The sequence below is a fragment of the Rhyacophila brunnea genome, unplaced genomic scaffold, assembly GCF_057557595.1.
Source record: "Rhyacophila brunnea isolate RB1 unplaced genomic scaffold, BYU_Rbru_1.0 scaffold_11, whole genome shotgun sequence".
Classification (NCBI taxonomy): domain Eukaryota; kingdom Metazoa; phylum Arthropoda; class Insecta; order Trichoptera; family Rhyacophilidae; genus Rhyacophila; species Rhyacophila brunnea.
In genome coordinates this window covers 484190-504126 of record NW_028232763.1, presented here as the reverse complement: position 1 = coordinate 504126, position 19937 = coordinate 484190, and the positions used below count along the sequence as shown (strand labels likewise).

Here is a 19937-nt window from a genome sequence, read left to right as displayed (position 1 = left end):
CGCTGAGATTAAAAAGTACTATTTATTTCATGTTCTATCGATAAACTAGCTGGCATTTCGTTTTAACTATATTACAATTAATTGTAATTTTAACACATTTTATCAAATCCCTTTTTCATCATTCTCTATATAACACATGCTCTGCTCAAATGAGCCCAGCACTCATTGTATTATGTTTTTGGTTTTGGCAATGGGTTTCTCAGCCACACATCACATTGAAGTTACCTACGTTTAATTAAACCATGCAGACTGATTTTTAAAGGGAATTAAACAATGTACATAGTAAATTTTACAAGGTTTACTAAAGTTATTACAACTCTTTTATTATCGACCTATATATTTAATGTTATATATTTTTTAAACTGTGTAGTTATTGAACCATTTAAAGTTTAATAATTGTCCTTTTAAATTATTACAAAATATATTTTATTATTTTTACCTAGGATAAGCGGCATCAAATTGACGTTGATTGTTACAATTCAAATTAAATAACTCTACAAAGAAAGGATGCAGATGAAGGAAATTTATTGATATATATGTTTATTATTATTAAGAATAAGTCTTACTCGACATTGAGATTCTAGACAACTGTACTGTCAAAACAGTTAACATTTTTGTGACTAAAAATAATACGTTGGAAATAAGTATCGTTGGTAACATTGAGTAAACAATTTAATTTAAATACAGTACAAAGTGATAAATAATACGGTAACATGGTAATATTATTGCTCCTTCTTAGTGCCATTTTATGTTGATGCACCCTATAATAATAATTACTATAAGTTCTGTTCATGACAGGAATTGACATTGCTTATGGCAGGCAAGGAGTGTTTTGTGATGGAAGCAGACCTGCCCGTCATCGATCACACTCCCGCGTCTGAAGACATCACCTCGTTCCGCCAAGAATTTCAATCACTTCTCACCGCCCAACTTAAAGATTACGTGTAATAAAATGTCTTATTTATTCACTTGTTGATTACCTACACGTTATTGTTTGTCGAAACTGAATTTAGTGTAGTACAATGAGCCTCCAATGACTGAATTTAAAAGCGAGCACTTTGGATAGGGAAAGACAGAGAGAGTTGTTAGAGGAAGCAATATATATCTATCAAAACTTGAAGTTTGCGCCTAAAAATGTCTACTTCACTACCCTTATCCTGTGTCAGCTAGTTACAGAAGGTTAGAAATGAAATATTATGTAAACAGGGTAACTTTAATTGTTTATAGTTTGAAACAAAAGCAACAATGCTTTTCACAGTAAAGTTTCCAATAAAATTTTAACACAAAAATTAGAATCTGATTCCTCTCAGTTAAAAGTATTTATTATATTCTACTCTCCCCGTAGTTTTCCCTAACTGAGATAATATAATTATTTTCAACATCAAGTAGAAATACAATATAAACAATATTTTTAAATCCAGATCTTTTAATATCGAGCTTGAAAGAAAGCCTATCTATAAGTACTTGAAATTCTAACAAGTGATTCTCAAACTTTTTTGCTTGGCGAAACCCTCGAAGCATTTTGTAAAATCTCAGGGAACACGTAGCATAATTATATAAAGAAGGGTAAATTGCAAAATAGATCTCTGTTTAGATCTCTAGACATAATATATCATCTCCTTATCCCTTGATTCATAAAAACTTTCCAACAGGATACGCTATAAGCCGGTAGAAGAAGAGGATCAACAATTGGACTACGATAACTCGAGTCTATCAGAACCAGAAGAAGAGCCTGATGAAAATAAGGACAGTGAACTCTCTGATATTGAACTAAGTTAGTATATTGCTTCATTTACTACTTCCTTCACCCTATCACCCTTCAGCATGAGAGCACGAGGCATACACAAGTTCACGCCACTTCCCTCGGTCCATCGCCTAATCCCGTGCTTACCGCTATATGAGACCTGCACGACGAAGATTGCTTTTGTAGCACCACTATAGGGGGAAGGTCTGATATATCAGCTCACAAACTCTCGAGTGTTTGTAATGCGGTCGTACTGGTGTACCCATAAGATTTAAGATTCAACGAGGACATAGATTCTCAAAGCTCAAATTTCAAGGCCTTTGGGCATCGAATTGATAGGCACCGCGTCTTGTAATCATACAAGAGCACAGTGATAGTACGCACGCGCTGAACAAACAGCATTCGGTCCTAACAGAATGTGGCTGAATACTAGACCCCGCCATGATTGATTCCTTGTTGCACCTACATATTTTAAGACGGTCAATAGCTCGGCAGGTGGTTTTAAAAAGGGCAATACTTTGAATCACAGAAAACGGCATTGCCGTTTTATTCGGTGTATTGTTTGGCTCAGGGGTTCTTAATATATGGGTCATCTGGCATATTAATTGCGTCAATGTAATATTTTGTACAATAACAAAAAATTTTCAATAATAAATATCATATTATGACACATTATAAAATATGTTAATTCTTATACATAAACTTAAAAAGATGTCAACTTTGTTTCTGGATGCAAAACCAAAACCTAATATGGGTCGTGGCATAAAAATGTTAAGAAACTCTGTTTTAGCTAATAACATCATCACGTTCATACATCGAGTTCATAATTAGTTAGTTTACCCGGCAAAGGTTTTCAAACTTTTTAGTCTCTTGGCGCCCTTCGAAAGTCATTTTCTAAAGATTTTTTTCACAGCACCCTAAAATTACCAATTAGCTGGATGGGTGGGTTTTTCTGCCCGCGGTTTCTCAATGCTTAGAATCAAACAAGAGACAACTACCCAGAGACATACCTAGTGTAAGTGCCACCATTACAAAAATGCAAAATGCCGCCTAATACTATTTTTAATCTCAAATTCTATTTGTGTTATTACGACTACTACCTTATTACGGTATTTAAAATGGACACACATAAAAAAAACATCCCGGGTCTGGTCTGGATTATGTAAAAAAATTGTCTCAAATTATTAATATTTTCAAACAACTCGCAGTGCCCTCGCGTATAGGCCACGGCGCACAGTTTGAATAACACAGATTTACTTTAGATACAACAACGGATGACCCCCTCAAATCTCTACTCCACTGTGACACTCCACAACACGCAGTGCTTCATATCAGTCTATTTGGCGAGTATGATTGAATTTTCCAATACATATTGCAGTAAATGCGAGTGGAACCAGAAACAAAGCAATGGTATGGGCCGATTATGATCCAAAAGATGTGAGTTTCATCTGGACCGTTCAGGAGGACTGCGGCTGTCTGTTGAGGGTTCAACTGCGGCCCGATGCATCCGCCCTCGACAGATTCGCACCGCTCCACGGGGCGTGGGACGTCACCGTCACTTCGCATATCTTCATGTAAGTTGAACAAACTATCACGGATTTTCAGCATAGGCACACTGAAATCTTTGAACACGATGCCGGATGAAAACATTAAATAGATTATTATAAATTCTTATCTAACGAGTCAACTTAGCACTTCATTAATTAATTTTAACTTACTTCCCTTACCTTGTCATGGTCGAGCTTCGGATTATAGTCATTTCCCTAAGTTCATTGCCACATCTCGGGGCTATTACCATGTGAAACACGCGACGTATTGTTTGGCCGCGGCGACAGAATCCATGCGGCCATGCGACAAAGGTGTCGAGTGTTTTACCCCGTCAGGTGGCATCCGGTACACGTACTCCAGCCAAATCAAGCGCTCTCCGTGATAACATCCATCATTGATAACTTAACATTTCAGCTCACAAACTTGAATGTTTGTAATGCGGTCATACTACTGTACCCCTAAGATTAAGTGAAGACATTAATTTTCAAAGCTCGATAGCCGAGACCCTCAAGCCTCGGTAAGATGACACGCAGGGCTTCGAACCATTATTTTTTTTCATTTCGGTTTTTCTTCCGGTTCAAGTAAAAAAATATATTTCGGTTCAGTTCCAGTTTTCATTCCGATAAAAATAACGGTTTTTCCGGTTTTTGGTTTTCGGTTCAGTTCCAGTTCGAAGACCTGATGACACGTGTCATAACCATGCAATTTTTAACCAGTAACGGTTTAAATTATACTTATTTTCTTTAATGTTGATTCATCTACTGGATAATTGAAGATATGGCATTATGTATTAATTTTTGTCAACTGTGGATAATATAAAATTTCAGGAACGATAATCAACACTTGATACTTGGCATGGGTGATGGGGAACTTCGGATCATGAAAATGAGTGAAAACGCAGAAGAAATTTCAGATCAGGTATTCGCCAAGAAAATGCATCACAGACAAAAATATTCAAAGAGTAAATATAGAAAGAGGGGTCCCGAACCCGAAGTGATTCCTCAGCTGGATTTTGATGATTTCCTCAGATTGCCCATGCACAACAGCAGCACCGGTGCGGTCACCCTCTTGGAAGTCAGTCCCTGTGGAAAGTATGCGACATGTTATATCATTTTACATTTTACACATCATAACAGTAGCGAGTCGTGGGTCCTTACATATCAGAAATACATACTCCTAAATTTAATTATCGTATCGTTATGTTCGTTTTCTGTCAATTGCCCCCACTTTAATAATCACTGACCTAAGCCAATTGCCATACCTCAGAAGCAGTATTGCTAACTGAAATTGATAAAAATGTGCCAGATAGAGTAAGAAAATAAGCTAGTTGGCAAAAAAATTAAAGATTTCTTTCTTTATAATTAAAAATAAATGTCTAGCAAGTAGCACTTGAAAATATAAGTCAAATTTTTGTACATTGTTTTGCGAGAACAAAATATATTGAAGAAAAATAATTAATAAAATTGTTTCAGAACTGATAATAAATACCTACAACACCTATATCATACAACCATAAAATATATCATATGTAACATAATATAACTAATTTTAACATTATAAGAAACAAGAGGTTAGCATGTAAATTTTTATGAGTTTCAAGCTGTTTACGAAAAACACTAGATTTAACGCTATATGCCAGATGCATATTTTGCAAGCTAGATGTGAATTAAAAAATGCTAGACCTGACAAGAAAATGCTAAGTTGGCAACGCTGCTCAGAAGATTGTTAATTAATATTATTTATAATTTATCGTATAACAGAAATCTAAAACTATTAAAATTTAATAAATATAAAATAATATACTGTATTACTTATGCTTTATTTTCCATGCTTTTTTCAGTTACTTTTTTACAGCAGGAAATGATGGAAACATCTTCTCTTTCAAAAACAACTTGACCGGACCGAAAAAAAAGCGCCCACCTAAAGAAAAATATATTGTATGAAATAATTTAATTATGTACGAGGGTGGGTCAATAATTCCTTAGAAAAAAGCATTAAAACAGTTTTTATTTTTGTATTTTTTTTTTATTTCTCAACATAATCTCCTTGGAGCTCAATACACTTGGTTAGACGTTTCTCAATTTTTTTTAAACCGTCAGAAAAATAAGTTTTCGGAAGGTCCTCAAAATAAGCATTTGTCCGATCGATGACTTCTTCATTTGAAAAAAAACGTTGTCCACTTAGCCATTTTTTTAAGTTTGGGAAAAGGAAAAAGTCACTGGGGGCTAAATCTGGCGAAAACGGTGGGTGGTCGACCAATTCGAACTTCAATTCTTCAATTTTAGCCATTGATCGTAAACATGTGTGAACACGGGCATTGTCCTGATGAAAGAGGATTTTTTTCCTGTTTAAATGAGGCCGTTTTTCTTCAATTTTGTTTTTTAGCTGGTCCAATAAAGATGCATAATAATTCCCTGTTATTGTTTTTCCTTTTTCCAAATAGTCAACGAAAATAATTCCACGTGCATCCCAAAATACAGTAGCCATAACCTTACCAGCTGATTTTACGGTTTTCGCCTTCTTTGGACATGGTTCGCCTTTCGCAATCCACTGCTTTGACTGTTCTTTCGTCTCGGGAGTATAGTGGTGTATCCATGTTTCATCTACAGTCACAAAGCGACGAAAAAATTCATCCGGATTGCGTTGCATGAGCGACAACAGGGCTTTAGAGGCCACCACCCTATTGCGTTTATTGTCGACTGTGAGCAAACGCGGCACCCATCTTGCAGAAATGTTTTTCATGCCCAATTTGTCATGTAAAATAGAAATGACGCTACCTTTTGAGATCCCTGTAACCTCAATTATCTCACTCAACTTTAATCTTCGGTCACTTAACACCATATCGTGGATTTTATTGATCATTTCTGGTGTAGTCACCTCTACAGGACGTCCTGAGCGTGGTTCATCCTTTGTTGATGTACGACCACGTTTAAATTCATTTAATTAGTTATAAATAGTTGCAAGTGAAGGAGCAGATATGCCGTGAACTAAATCCAACTCATTTTTTATTTCCTTTGCTGTTAACCCTTTTATATTAAAATGTTTAATAACAGCTCTAAACTCAATTTTCTCCATTTTCCATTTTTCCATTTTCCACAAGCAAATTTTTTTTTTAAATGTACGAGAAACACACAACAACCCGACCAATCTGATTGAAACTTCGCAGCATACTGAATCGGTAGTGCCGCTGCATGAAAACAAACCGCTTACAGTACTAGTCGCGCCACCTGTCTGCTTTTCTAAGGACTTATTGACCCACCCTCGTAGTTACAATTCTCATAGAATACGCATTACATACTTTGCACATTTAAGACATCCAACGTGGCATAGATATTGTAACTAGGGTTGCCAATTTTACTTGTGGCCCTCAGAGTCCAGTGCGTAAGGTGCTGGCCTTTCACCCGGGGACTCCGGGTTTAACCCGGTGAGGTCACAAAATATTTATGTAATTTTCTCAAAACCTGGGTGTTTGTGATTGTTTTACTTCTATTACTGCTATACTACTGTTTCATTGCAATACTGTTATTGTGCCTCAAGGCCCGTTGTAGTGCTAAAAAGTATATATTATGCTTAAAAATATAATAATATAGCAAATATCGATATGACTTATTATCAGTCCTACTCTTATGATTATTTTGAATTATTGGTTATATGTATTACAATTCTTATGAATCTACACAAATTTCAAATTCAAATTTATTTAATTACTTATTTTTAACTTTACAACTTACAAATTCAAGACATTCGTAACATGACATGAAAAACATAGAAATAGTAGTATAAAGAGTAAATATAAAAAAATATATAAAGTAAATACATGGAAGTATTCCAAATGCGCTACAGACCCTATTTTAAGAATTTATAAAACAGCGTCCACCTAAACTCATCCTCACTTAGGAGGAATATATCAATATCAGTTGAACAGAGTTATCGCTCTCCCAATTGACATTACCAATGGCAGGTTAGTTTTGCACCTTGGGAAAACAATCAACTGATGTTCCTAATTTATAAGATAGTTATTAAATACACACAGGTCAACATTACCAGGAATGGCAGAGTTCGCAAGTTGAAGTCGGAATATGTAACCAAATATAGATCGCTTCTGACTTTAAAGCCTACAGTATGTCTGCATACCTAAGAGAAACTCAGTTGGAAATAGCCACGGATAGTATCCATGTAGCGTCAAGCATAGGAGTCTCAAGAATTTCTTCTGAATCCTCTCCACCATAAGACCGTACTTCAACTGATACGGTTAATAATAGATTCACTCTCAAGTCTACTTCGAACTAAGGAATTATAAAGATGTTTGAATACCGTAATATTCAAAAAGACCCAGGAAGTATGCAAGATGAAGCCCAATATTTTAGAGTCAGCAGTATATTATAATGTCAGTCTGAACAATATGGGAATTATGAGTTTTGCAAGATAGAACGCTGATAATATTTTGTAGAATACAATTATTTATAAAATTGCTAATGGAACAAATGAAATACCAATTTTTAAAAATTGTTTTGTCACAAAATCCTCTTTATTCTTACACTGTAGGTATATAACTAATTAAACTATCTATTACGTAAATAAATTCGGACGATTGTCTGTATAACAGAAAAGTTTGAGACTTTCAGCTAAGCGATTGATTAATAAAATTGACATTAATTAATAATGCTGTGTAATGTATTTCAGATGGTTGAAATCAAAGAAGAGGCGTTACCTATAGATGTTATTGCATTGTCTCACGAGGAGACTGCCAGGGAGAGAGAGCAAAACAGTCTGCTGTTAGAGGCAACCGAACATAAGCAATTTGTCACAACTCAGCTGAACGAATTGAAAGAAGAATTCATGAAATTATTAGAGAAGTAAGTTCAATTCACCTTTGTTATTAGTTAACATTATTTCATATACATACTGCCTCATTGGGAGGCGGCCAAGATCCTCATTGGATTATAAAAATTATAATATACATCATGATTATGAAAATCCTCAAATAATTCCTTTGTCTTACAATAAAATGTTTCCAATATATTCTGTTCTTTTCAATTGCTCCGTTTCAACCATTGATTCACTATATGGGATGGGCCCTTTGCTAAATTCTTGTAGATTTGATGCGTAAACAATTTCTGACCATTCGGAAAGCATTCATTGGTTGGCGTATTACTAACATATGGTATGTCAGTAATTTTCAATCAATGGAGTTTATGATGCAGGTTTTCCCAAATTGAAGGTGGGCAATGTACGATTTTTGGCTGTAAAAGTGTCTCCGTATGCGCAGTGAAATTATCCAACCTGATTGGTTTCAACAATGTAGAATTTATTGTTCCTAAAATTTTATTATCACGACTTGATTGATTGATATAATCTGTTTACAAACAGAAACAGCATGCTGCCTGAGAGTCAGCGAGTGGAAATGCAGTGCGACCCTCGGACGCTGGAGCAGCTACAGGCGGAACTGGAGGATCGGCTGCAGTTGGTCAAGCGGAAGCTCGCTCACCCCCTCGCCGTCTCTAATCTGAGACTCGGCAATATATACCACCAGAATATCCAGCCACTCGATGTCTTCCCCTTTCAGCTCAATTCCATATTGTAACTTTCTATTCTCACTTATTGCAACCGAATTTTATTCTTATAGATTTACAAACCACAGTCTGGTTTTCAATTTTGAAACTAAGTTCACCCAGTATAAAAAATTCTTAATAAGCCAAATTTAACATGTAACGCCCTCACACTGTGGACAACTTATTTTGGTAGATGCATAATATATTTCATACTGACATTATACCGTGGAAAACAATTACTACAGTGGAACACCTTAACCTTGAAATTGCACAGATTGTGATTTCTTCTACTGCATATGAATTAAGTAGTGTAAATTTAATTATTGTTATCTTTATTATATCCGACTGCTCTTACATGAAGTCTATTGCATCATTTTCTCTCACTCGGTGTCGCCCTAACTACGTCATATTTTCAATCAAAACTATCGACAGCTATTCATGGCTATGGCTATGTGGTATGTTTTTAACAATAAGTATTATTGTCATCTATATCGTTGAACAAATCTTTAGGAAGAACTTAGTTAAGAAGGACAAGTTTAGTGGTGATTCTAAAAAAAAATCAGTGTCACTACAATATAAGTATTATAATTTATAATTGCATATAGAGTTATAATTCATTTGTATGTTTTTCAGGAAAGATGGATTGGTCGTAAGAATAATCAGGCAAAAGAAATTGGATGAGGATTTTTACAAAGACCTCGAGGAATTGCATAAAAAAATTGAAGAAGCCTCACTCAAAACACAGTAAGTTCCCTATTCATTTCTAAATTCAATTAATTATAATATCTCCATAGTTTTCTGCTTTAAAAAAACTCATGTCATTATTATATTATTATTGTTTTATGCTACCTAGAAATGAGGATCTGTTTGACATCCCGCAGTAAGTATTTACTTCCTTTGTTAATTATTACAGATTTTGAAGAATTTCTTCAAGAAAAAAAAATTATCTTTTCAACTTATTTCTGGTATATTATGTTGACATTGCAAATGTTTGTACGTACGCTGCTTCTGATTTCCGATATTGTTTTTTTAAAACATTTTAACTTTATCTCCTGGCTATATCTATATTTTATAGTATTAATACTTTCGACCGAAGGTACTTGATGGAATTTGAATTTAAAATCTAAATGGAATAGTACAGAGCTTGAATTCATTAGAATTTATATTTTATAGATATTTATTTTAGATGCAGTCACACATCGCAATTTCATTGATTACTCGCATGTCAATATCATGCCAGTGCTAGTCGCTCGCATTGATAAAGAAGATTTAAATACAAAAAAGGAATAACAGCTTCAGAAATATACCTTATGGAAAAATTTGGGCCGAGTGCGGTTTGAACTCCAAAGAGTTTTACCAATTAAACTACTGACCGCGGTAACCATCTTTTGTAATTTTTAATCAAGGTAGCCGCTTTGATTCATAGGTGGCGTCTGGATCTCTCAGAGATATTGTAGTTTTAATGTATCTACTTTCATTTGTTAATATTCGACCCAATAGAATGATTATTGTTCGGAATTTACCTTAAGACGTTTTAGCAATCTTGACAATATTATTATGGCTGTTGTGAATATGTAGAAAGTCAATGGACGTCGAAGAGCTGACGGAAGAGACGCGGCAGGTGACGACTTTCGGCAGCATCCGCGCCCCGCCGATCCTGGAAGGACTTCCTACGTGCGTGCCCCCGCCCCGGGCGTTGGCCAGAGCTCTCCGTGACTATCTGCACCGACTGGAGCGACAGCATCGGCAGCATTTCGAGGTACACTCTCTTATCTCTTACCTTTTAACTCAGTATTTTCTTTTCACAATATCAATGGTTTTGTTCACTCGCCAAACATATTCGAAAGAGTGGGTTTCCATTGTCCATCAAGATTTACGCTAAACCAAGCTATGTACCATGTTAGTCGTAGTGATTCTAATTTTACACAAAACACCTTTATTCGGCGCTCTTGTTTAAATTACAATATGTATTTCTTAATTTAAACATAAGCTTCAGTAACCCTAATATCAATTTCGCATTCATAAAAATATAAATTACAAAGGCTCGATTACCACTTAATTAAGACTTTTCTGGGTTTTATAATCATTTTAAAAGATATACAATTGATTGTATCGGTTTCAATGAATCGTATTGTGGTATTTTGTCACAGTGGCAAGAGCATTCGTCGAGAAGAATGTCCGGCAACAACGAGGAAGAAGAAGAGAACGGAGTGTCGGACGCCTTACGCGAGGCGGAAGCCACCATCGGAGAGTATCGCCTCAAATGCAGCGAGGACAGTGGCGCCAAGCCTCCCGTTCCCCATGCCAACTTCCGCGCCAGCCTCAGCATCTTCATCGCCAGACTCGAGGTCTCACTTTTATAAAGTTATTATTGTAGCAAATACTTTCCAGAAGCAACAAAATTTCTTATATTCCTTACAAATTTTAAATAAAAGGTTTTCAAGCATATCCACAAGTAGATTTTCATAATCGTAATTATTAAGGGGGGACATACTAAGCGTACGTCAAAATGGAGCTTTTATGTTATTTTCAAAGCATGATCCTGGACATTCCTTAAACGTTGTAGATACTCTATTTACAGGCGGACCTCGACTTTCGAACGTTTGACTTTCGCACAATTCGCTATTTCGCACATTTAAAAAAAACATTGCGCTGTGGGGCAAAGATTCCCCCTCTCGCTCGCAAGTGCATTCCTTGCATCACTTGCATGCTGCTCACACCCGTCACTTTGCTTGTGAGCTAGCTAGGATAGGTTTAGTGAGTGAGAAACGGAAAAACTGCAGTGTTGATAGGAACAAAAAGAAATCAAGGACTCATAAACTTCACACGATCGAGCGCGTTAACATGACCTTACTCCCTACTTCATTTATCGTTTGTCAATTTATGACTACGGCCGTATGTTGTAACTTAGCCACTGGGAAATGTTAATAGAAATGGCGTATTACAAAAAAATACTACCTTATTCTTAGGTCAATAATTATTATAAAGCAAATATTATTCGTAGAATGTTTATCACATTTGAATGATCAAAGACATAGCTTATAATCAGTATCTTTAAAATTATCTTTAAATGTGTAAATCTTGCCCATTTTTTCAATAATAAAATGCCTAATTCTTGTCAAATTTGGGATCACAGAGATTATCAATATAATTTTTATTGTAAATATTTCACTATAATAATGTCGACATAAATTTTACTAATGGTTTTATAAATGCTTTTAAAAATTGATAAATATAAAAAATCTTACCACCACTTCACATGGACGTACTGAAATATGACTATATTCTAAAACATTAGATCGAGAGGTTTAAAAGAATACTATTTTATGTAATAAAAATACTTTATGCAGTCATCAAATGTTTAAAATAAATATAAAGGATAATAAGGCTTCAAAATTATGTAAATAGATTATCTACAACGTTTAAGGAATGTCCAGGATCATGCTTTGAAAATAGCATAAAAGCTCCATTTTGACGTACGCTGAGCATGTGGGCCGTTAAACATTTTCTCTTTTTTAAATGAAATTTTTGTTCAATCAGGGTTGTGTCATAGCATACGAAAATCCAGCGCATCTTATTTTGTTTTTAAATTTTTCTTCTGTATTTGTTGTTCTTCAAACATATTTGTATTGCAGCGCCCTTTGCGTCTAAAGATTTTTTCACAGCACCCTAAACCCTAAAAATACCAATTACTTTAACGAGTGATCCCGCTTTTCTGCGTGCTGTTTTTGGAATCAAACTATTCTCAGCTTCAGTGCTCAGCTAGTCACCTACAAAAAGTGACGTTCTTAAGTAGCCTCAAAATGTCGACCCGCATCAATTTTATTCTGACATTTTATATTAAGTGATTACCTACTTCTATTATATTATTTCGTGAATATTTAATTCCAAAATATATACCTACAGATCATTAGCACCATAGATGAAAATTTAGTCGTATTCACGGAACCTACTCTCAAAACTTGTATTATTTACATTCCTCCCTTAAATTGTCATCCCCAACCAACTCATCACCTACCCACATGGAATATTACTTACCCACATTTCTCCTAGATCTTGAATCCATGTGAAGTTCTTCATATTATTGAAAATATTTTTGAAACCACTCAGTAAAGCGTCGATGACGTTGAGCTACTTTACAAGCTACAAGCCGGCGAATTTACAATCTGCTTATAAACTCGCCCAGTGTCATCATCGAACTAGCTAACAAACAGATTGTAAACAGTCTACCGAGAAAAGTTGAAAGCCGCACTACTTTACTCGCTACTCGCTGGTGTGTGGGCCGATCTGGGTCTGCGCAGTAGAGCGATAATGGCGAACCTGCCGGTAAAAAAACAAACTACTCAATATGTCCTATCAAATAGTACCAAAAATGACAGTTTCAACTCGCTAGCTTGTTCGCTTCTGAGTGAGTGGAAAGTTTTATGTGTCATCACAATCATCACAATCGCACTAGGTGACTCGCCGAATAGCAGCTTGTAAAGTAGTTCAATGTCATCAACGCTTAAGGTAAGATAGGCGCTGTTCAAAAACTATTTTATCATGAGAGGAAGAGATGGGTGTCAAAATTTGGTGCAATAATGTGATCAGCGCACTGCATTTTTGGAATTTTTATTCTTTTCAACCAGCTTTCGGCGTACCTTTGAATGGCACTGCTCTATGCACCCATCTATCACCATTTAAACTGGCTCATTCAGGCGGCAGTGTTTTTGGTTAAACAGCTACATTTTATGCATATAATCATATGTATTCTATAATAATTATTTTTATTCACATGTTTATAACAGATATATGAAATTCAACATGAATATAACAAATCATTGATGGAACTTCGCGAAGAAAAAACTTTATTAGTGAAGAAGTTTGCCGAGCTGGCCGAAGAATTGGCATCCATTGCCGAAGAACTGCCAGAAGAACTCGCCCGACCACCACCCTTTCCGGCGCCCTTCATCGATTACCATACCGAGTACCCTGACAAGAACTTGGAAGTAAGTTGACATGTAGAGCTTGACGCAGAAAAATGTTCAAATATGTGAACTTTTCCAGAAGATGAAAGTCCAAATTCTAAATAGGTATCTTTCCGAATGTTCAAAGCACTTTAAGGGGGGACATGCTCGTCGAAGGTCAAAATTGAGTTTTTATTGTATTTTCAAACCATGATCCTGGACACTCCTTAAACGTTGTAGATAATCTATTTATATAATTTTGAAGCCTTATTATCCTTTATTGTTATTTTAAACATTTGATGACTGCATAAAGTATTTTTGTTACATAAAATAGTATTCTTTTAAACCTCTCGCTCTAATGTTTTAGAATATAGTCATATTTCGGTACATAACTGTGCAGTGGTGTTAAGATTTTTTTACATTTCGACGGCCCCAGGAAAAACCATGATAAGTCTAAAATCATAAATGTTCAGGAGAGCGAAAAAACTAAAATATTTACGCTATTAAATTCATCATATAAAATGAGTAAGTTTTTTCTTATCTTATTTAAGTAAATCAGATAGACCATTTTATGGTGTATATTCCTATCAAAATTTAATGGTGATTCATTAATTAACAGCTGAGATAATGTCCAAAAATCGTTTTTATTTGGAATAATATTACGCACTTTATATTTTGACTCGATTCAACATGCTTTTGCGCGGACGAAATAGATTACTGACTCCGCATAACACATTCATATTCTGAGATAGAAACCTTATTTTACGTCGCATTTTTCTTACTCCATACGATTTTATTAATTACAACTATAGTTATAACGCTCTTTTACGGAAAAATTGACATTGCGCAATATTTAACTCGAAATAGTACAGCGTGTCTATAAAATCTTAACAAGGGATATAGGGACATATTGATATATATATATTTTTATACGGAGTTTTTATAATTTAAATGTATTTAAGTATGACTTTTTATGTTTTTTTGCAAATTATTATTGATATTTTTATAAATAATCAGAATATGTACATTACGAAATAATAAACATTCAGGAAAAATGTTTATAATGGAATAATAAAGAAGTTATGAGGAAATTAGTACATAACACTACTTACTACACCATCAATAAAATATCTATTTTTAATACCTACTTCGTAACAAATTTTTCATTAAAAATATAAAATAGATAGAAAAAAACAATGTAATGTTAATGGTCATGTATATCGCTAGAACAATTTTAATTTAATTAATATTCAGTACAATTATCGAAACCAGAGAGATAATATATTTCATTAAATAAATCATTATAGGATATACTGAGTGAATTAAATTAGTAATTATCACTTTAGAACACACATAATTATTATTGTTCAATACAAAAATACAAAAATATTAAATAACTAGTGGAATATAATATTATACATAACAATTTGGCACAAATGTACCTACCAAAGCATCGAAATGTTGGAAAAAATATATTTAAGTAGGTTTATTAGTTTCAAAAATTTTATTACTAATAAACCTAAGGAAAGTGTTATTTATAACCTAATAATTATTATTTAAAGACAGCTGAATTCACTTTAGTTATCAAATTATTAAAATGTTCATCAGCAGAAGTTAAATTCATATAAAATTTATACTAGGCTTGTATTACATACACATTCTATAATCACGATTAGGTAATTACCTATCTAAAATAACATTGATACAACATTATGTAGTTCTGCTGTAGCAAGAGTGAAAACCTTTTCAGTACCTACCTTCTATTCACTTTTTTCAATTCAATTTTTGCAACATAATATCTTTCTGTAATTGATCTTGTAAAATTGTAATTAAAAGCTTATAAATACTGATACAGTGATCATATTAACTTTCGTTTTGTTTTTCTAATGTTTATTGTTGATATGAGTTTAATTATCGATTAGTAAACATAGTTGAATTATATTTAATTGTCAACATAAATCATGAAACATCAGTATAAGTACGTCTTAATTGAACTCAGTTATGTTAATTAATACGAGGTGTCATGATTGCAATAATTTATTTGGAAAGATAAAATAAATATGTACCTCCCCAACATTGTAATATTTAGTTTAAAATTTAAATAATCGTGGTACGAATCTGCATTTTTCTAAACGGTTGGCTTTTAACTAGTATTTTCTTTAAATGATACATTATATTGTTATCTAATCTAATCAATTACGTAGAGTTTTATTAAATACTTTCTCAAAAAAACATAGTTTAATATCAATTATCATTCATAGCACTTTATTTAACTTACTATTTTGATCGATCTATATAACTCCGACCGATTTAACTTAGATAAAAAATAGTAATTACTATTTATGCTAGTTTTCATATTTTAAAACAATCATATTCAATAAATTTATACAAGGTAAGTATATATGAGAGTAGGTACTAGATTTTTCAAAACCAATTGATATTTTGTTTGATATTATACCTACCGGGGATACCACAATATGTTAATCCCATCTCATACATATTATTTACCTAGATTCTAGACAACAATAAATGATTCATAAACTGACTATTATACACGTTTTTCGGTAAAATTCTATTGAAAATAATAGATAAAATAAGTTTTCAAAAAACCCGGCTAATCTTTTCTTTTAGGTGACCGACATGTAATAATAATTTATAATCCACAGAGCTCGTTTTCGAGAAACATTCAATGTACAAAGTAATAATAATATATACCCTTTTATATTATTGCAAACATAAAATTAACACGTCGGACGTATTTAAGTTTTACAATGAGCTTAAGTTGGTCCCAATGTGTACAAATCAATAAGTAAGCCTTTCGGAAATTCTCACCATTTGAAAGAGTAATAAAAATGATTTTTTTCACTTTCTTAAGTCATAAATATTATTCCGTAATTAGTAAGAATTTTACTAAGAGAATAATAAAATAAGCTCTCTTGTATTTGCTAGCTAGATAAGTCCTTCCTTTTAAATAATAAAATATTTTGTAATTTAAACATGAAAATACTGCCTAGTTGTTATTATCGATGTACAAGACTAATTTAATCAAAATGTGTCATACTGTACCAAAAATAAAATAATTTTTTGAAGTTAAAACATAATATTATAGGTATAAGCATCGGCCTATAACATCGTGGGTTCCGAGTTTGAATCATGGGTCTGAAAAATAGATACAAATCTTAGACAATAGATACAAATTGTTTTTCAATTTGTGGTCGGAGTCAGAGTACGTACCTAATAGGTTGAGCAAGTGGCTGACATCCATTTCTCGTAAAAACAAAACCTGTTCTCCAATCTGTGGGGGGCCTCATTATGATCGGACATGATCGGATATTTTAGGTGGGTACATTTTTAATTGCAAAACAATTTGTTTTCTAGTGATAGGTAATATATATTTAATTAAAATATGTCGTTTTCTGCTGGGTATTTATTTAAATTAAGTTTATTTATAATTACATACTTTTTTTACTCATCTAAATAATTGAAACAGTGAATTATTATAATGATATATCCATATCGTTTTCTATTGGATATTTGTTTAATATCAAATAATATAACAATTTCAAACTTAAACATTACCTACAACATTGTTTTTTGGGTATCTAAGTAGAAGAGTAATTAACCGAAAATAGTCGAAGAAAGCTTGTGGAGGTCTTTATTTTGCGGTGGATTGAAATTGGCTGATGAATCAATATAATGAATAATCAATATTTAAACATTATTACTGTGTCCTAGTATAGTAAAAGTACCTACCTATATTAGTACAAAATAATTCTTTTCTATTTTGTTTGTTTTATATTCAATAATATAATATTTTGATAATAAAACACTAGTACTAGTGACTAGTGAGTAGCTTTTTAACTAAAACTGCATTTACCTACTGCAAATTCCAATATTTTCCGAAAATAAACCAATATATTTTTCAAAACTAATGTGATACGTCAATATAAACCATGCCGTATATTAGGATCTCCGTTAAAGACTGTTATTGCAAGTATAACAACCTTCTTACTCGTAAAATAAAACGCAGTACACTTTTTTTATTGATATATGACTATACTCCTCGGATATTTATGTGAACACAAATTTGGTCGATGCGATATGTAGATATAGAGCACCATTGTCGAAAACCTAACTTTGTCAATTTTTATGCTAGAGACCTGAAATTTTTACAGGACATGCACAAAAAATATGATATTATAAAAAGCTAATAAAACTTAAAACGCTATTTTCAGACTTATCATGGTTTTTCTAGGGCACATCGATTTATTAATTTTTAAACGCATTTATAAAACCATTAGTATAATTTATTACGAGATAATTTTTGTAAAATATTCACGATAAAAAAATATTTTGATAATCTCAGTGATCCCAAATTTTACAAGAATTAGGCATTTTATTATTCAAAAAATCGGCAAGATTAACACATTTGAAGATGATTCTAAAGATACTTATTATAAGCTATGTCTTTTACCATTCAAGTGTGATAAACATCTTATGAATAATGATTGCTTTATAATAATTATTGACCTAAGAATAAGGTAGTGTTTTTTTGAAATACGCCATTTCTTTTGTCATTCCCCAGTGGTTAAGCTACAACATACGGCCGTAGCCATAAATTGACAAATTATTATTAAAGTAGGGAGTAAAATTATGTTGACGCGCGTGTTTGAACATGTACCTAACCGAATTTTTTTTTATTTTTTTTTAAACGGTACATGTTCAAACACGCGCGTCAATATCATTTTACTCCCTACTTCAATTATAGTTTGTCAATTTATGGCTACAGCCGTATGTTGCAGCTTAACCACTGGGGAATGACAAAAAAATGGCGTATTTCAAAAAAACACTACCTTATTCTTAGGTCAATAATTATTATAAAGCAATCATTATTCATAAGATGTTTATCACACTTGAATGGTCAAAGACATAGCTTATAATAAATATTTTTAGAATCATCTTCAAATGTGTTAATCTTGCCGATTTTTTGAATAATAAAATGCCTAATTCTTGTCAAATTTGGGATCACAGAGATTATCAATATAATTTTTTATCGTGAATATTTTACAAAAATTATCTCATAATAAATTATGCTAATGGTTTTATAAATGCGTTTAAAAATTAATAAATGTAAAAAATCTTAACACCACTGCACAGTTATGTACCGAAATATGACTATATTCTAAAACATTAGAGCGACAGGTTTAAAAGAATACTATTTAATGTAACAAAAATACTTCATGCAGCCATCAAATGTTTAAAATAACTATGAAGGATAATAAGGCTTCAAAATTATATAAATAGATTATCTACAACGTTTAAGGAGTGTCCAGGATCATGGTTTGAAAATACAATAAAAACTCAATTTTGACCTTCGACGAGCATGTCCCCCCTTAAGAAATTCTCCAATGTGAAAGATTCACATTAATTACAATAAAGGCTGATATACCTACTAAAAATGATTTTTTAAGAATAAAAACACAATTATAACAGAATATGAGATAATATCTTGGACGTACAGTTGATTGTATATGGAAATTTTGGTGCAATTAGTATTGCACCAGTTGCTTGATTTGGTAAAGCACATTGCCTGAAATGCGTTGGATGTATGTTTAATAAGGTCCGCTCGATACAAATATTTTTTTCTAATTTTTATGGTCGGCGTATGATGCGATTCAAATGTGTTCCGATCGTCCCTCAGGTGAACGTACAGCCGCCGACAAGACCACAATCATCCGATGGTCCTCGAGCAAAGTCTGCAGACCAAAAATCTGTCGACCCATTTCATGAAAAGTGTCCGATAAAAGGTATTTTGTAATTTTATTGTTGACATATTGATGCGTTTGGTATTCACTTTAATGATTTTTCTTTAATCCATTTAGATCCCGCATCGGCTTATTGGGAAATTGTGAAGAAGGATCCTCAGAAGGAAGAATTCAACACTCCTTGGTTTAAGGAATACAAGGAAAGAAGAACATCGAGGTAAATGACCCTTTTTTTGTCTTATTCATCATGCTGTATTTCTTGTATTATTTGCTTCCATTGATGTCTATTGAAGCCTGAATACAATGTGCAAGACTCACAGACCCATCGAAGCTTGTAATTTGGTTTTCATTTTTTTTTTTTTCGATCATGTCCGATCTTAAT

General features: G+C 33.1%; 1 protein-coding gene across 1 annotated transcript in view; it reads left to right on the top strand.

Moving 5' to 3' along the window:
• The window catches only part of LOC147078260 (cilia- and flagella-associated protein 44-like), a 32462-nt gene that overhangs the window by 496 nt on the left and 12029 nt on the right, over positions 1–19937 (top strand). Inside the window, exons 2-14 of the mRNA XM_085960514.1 lie at positions 799–944; positions 1653–1774; positions 3123–3318; positions 4120–4383; positions 5133–5229; positions 7976–8148; positions 8663–8872; positions 9478–9588; positions 10423–10603; positions 10995–11192; positions 13632–13832; positions 19492–19597; positions 19673–19772. Coding sequence (XP_085816640.1) covers positions 799–944; positions 1653–1774; positions 3123–3318; positions 4120–4383; positions 5133–5229; positions 7976–8148; positions 8663–8872; positions 9478–9588; positions 10423–10603; positions 10995–11192; positions 13632–13832; positions 19492–19597; positions 19673–19772 — 2105 coding nt within the window. The remainder of the gene's footprint in view (positions 1–798; positions 945–1652; positions 1775–3122; positions 3319–4119; positions 4384–5132; positions 5230–7975; positions 8149–8662; positions 8873–9477; positions 9589–10422; positions 10604–10994; positions 11193–13631; positions 13833–19491; positions 19598–19672; positions 19773–19937) is intronic.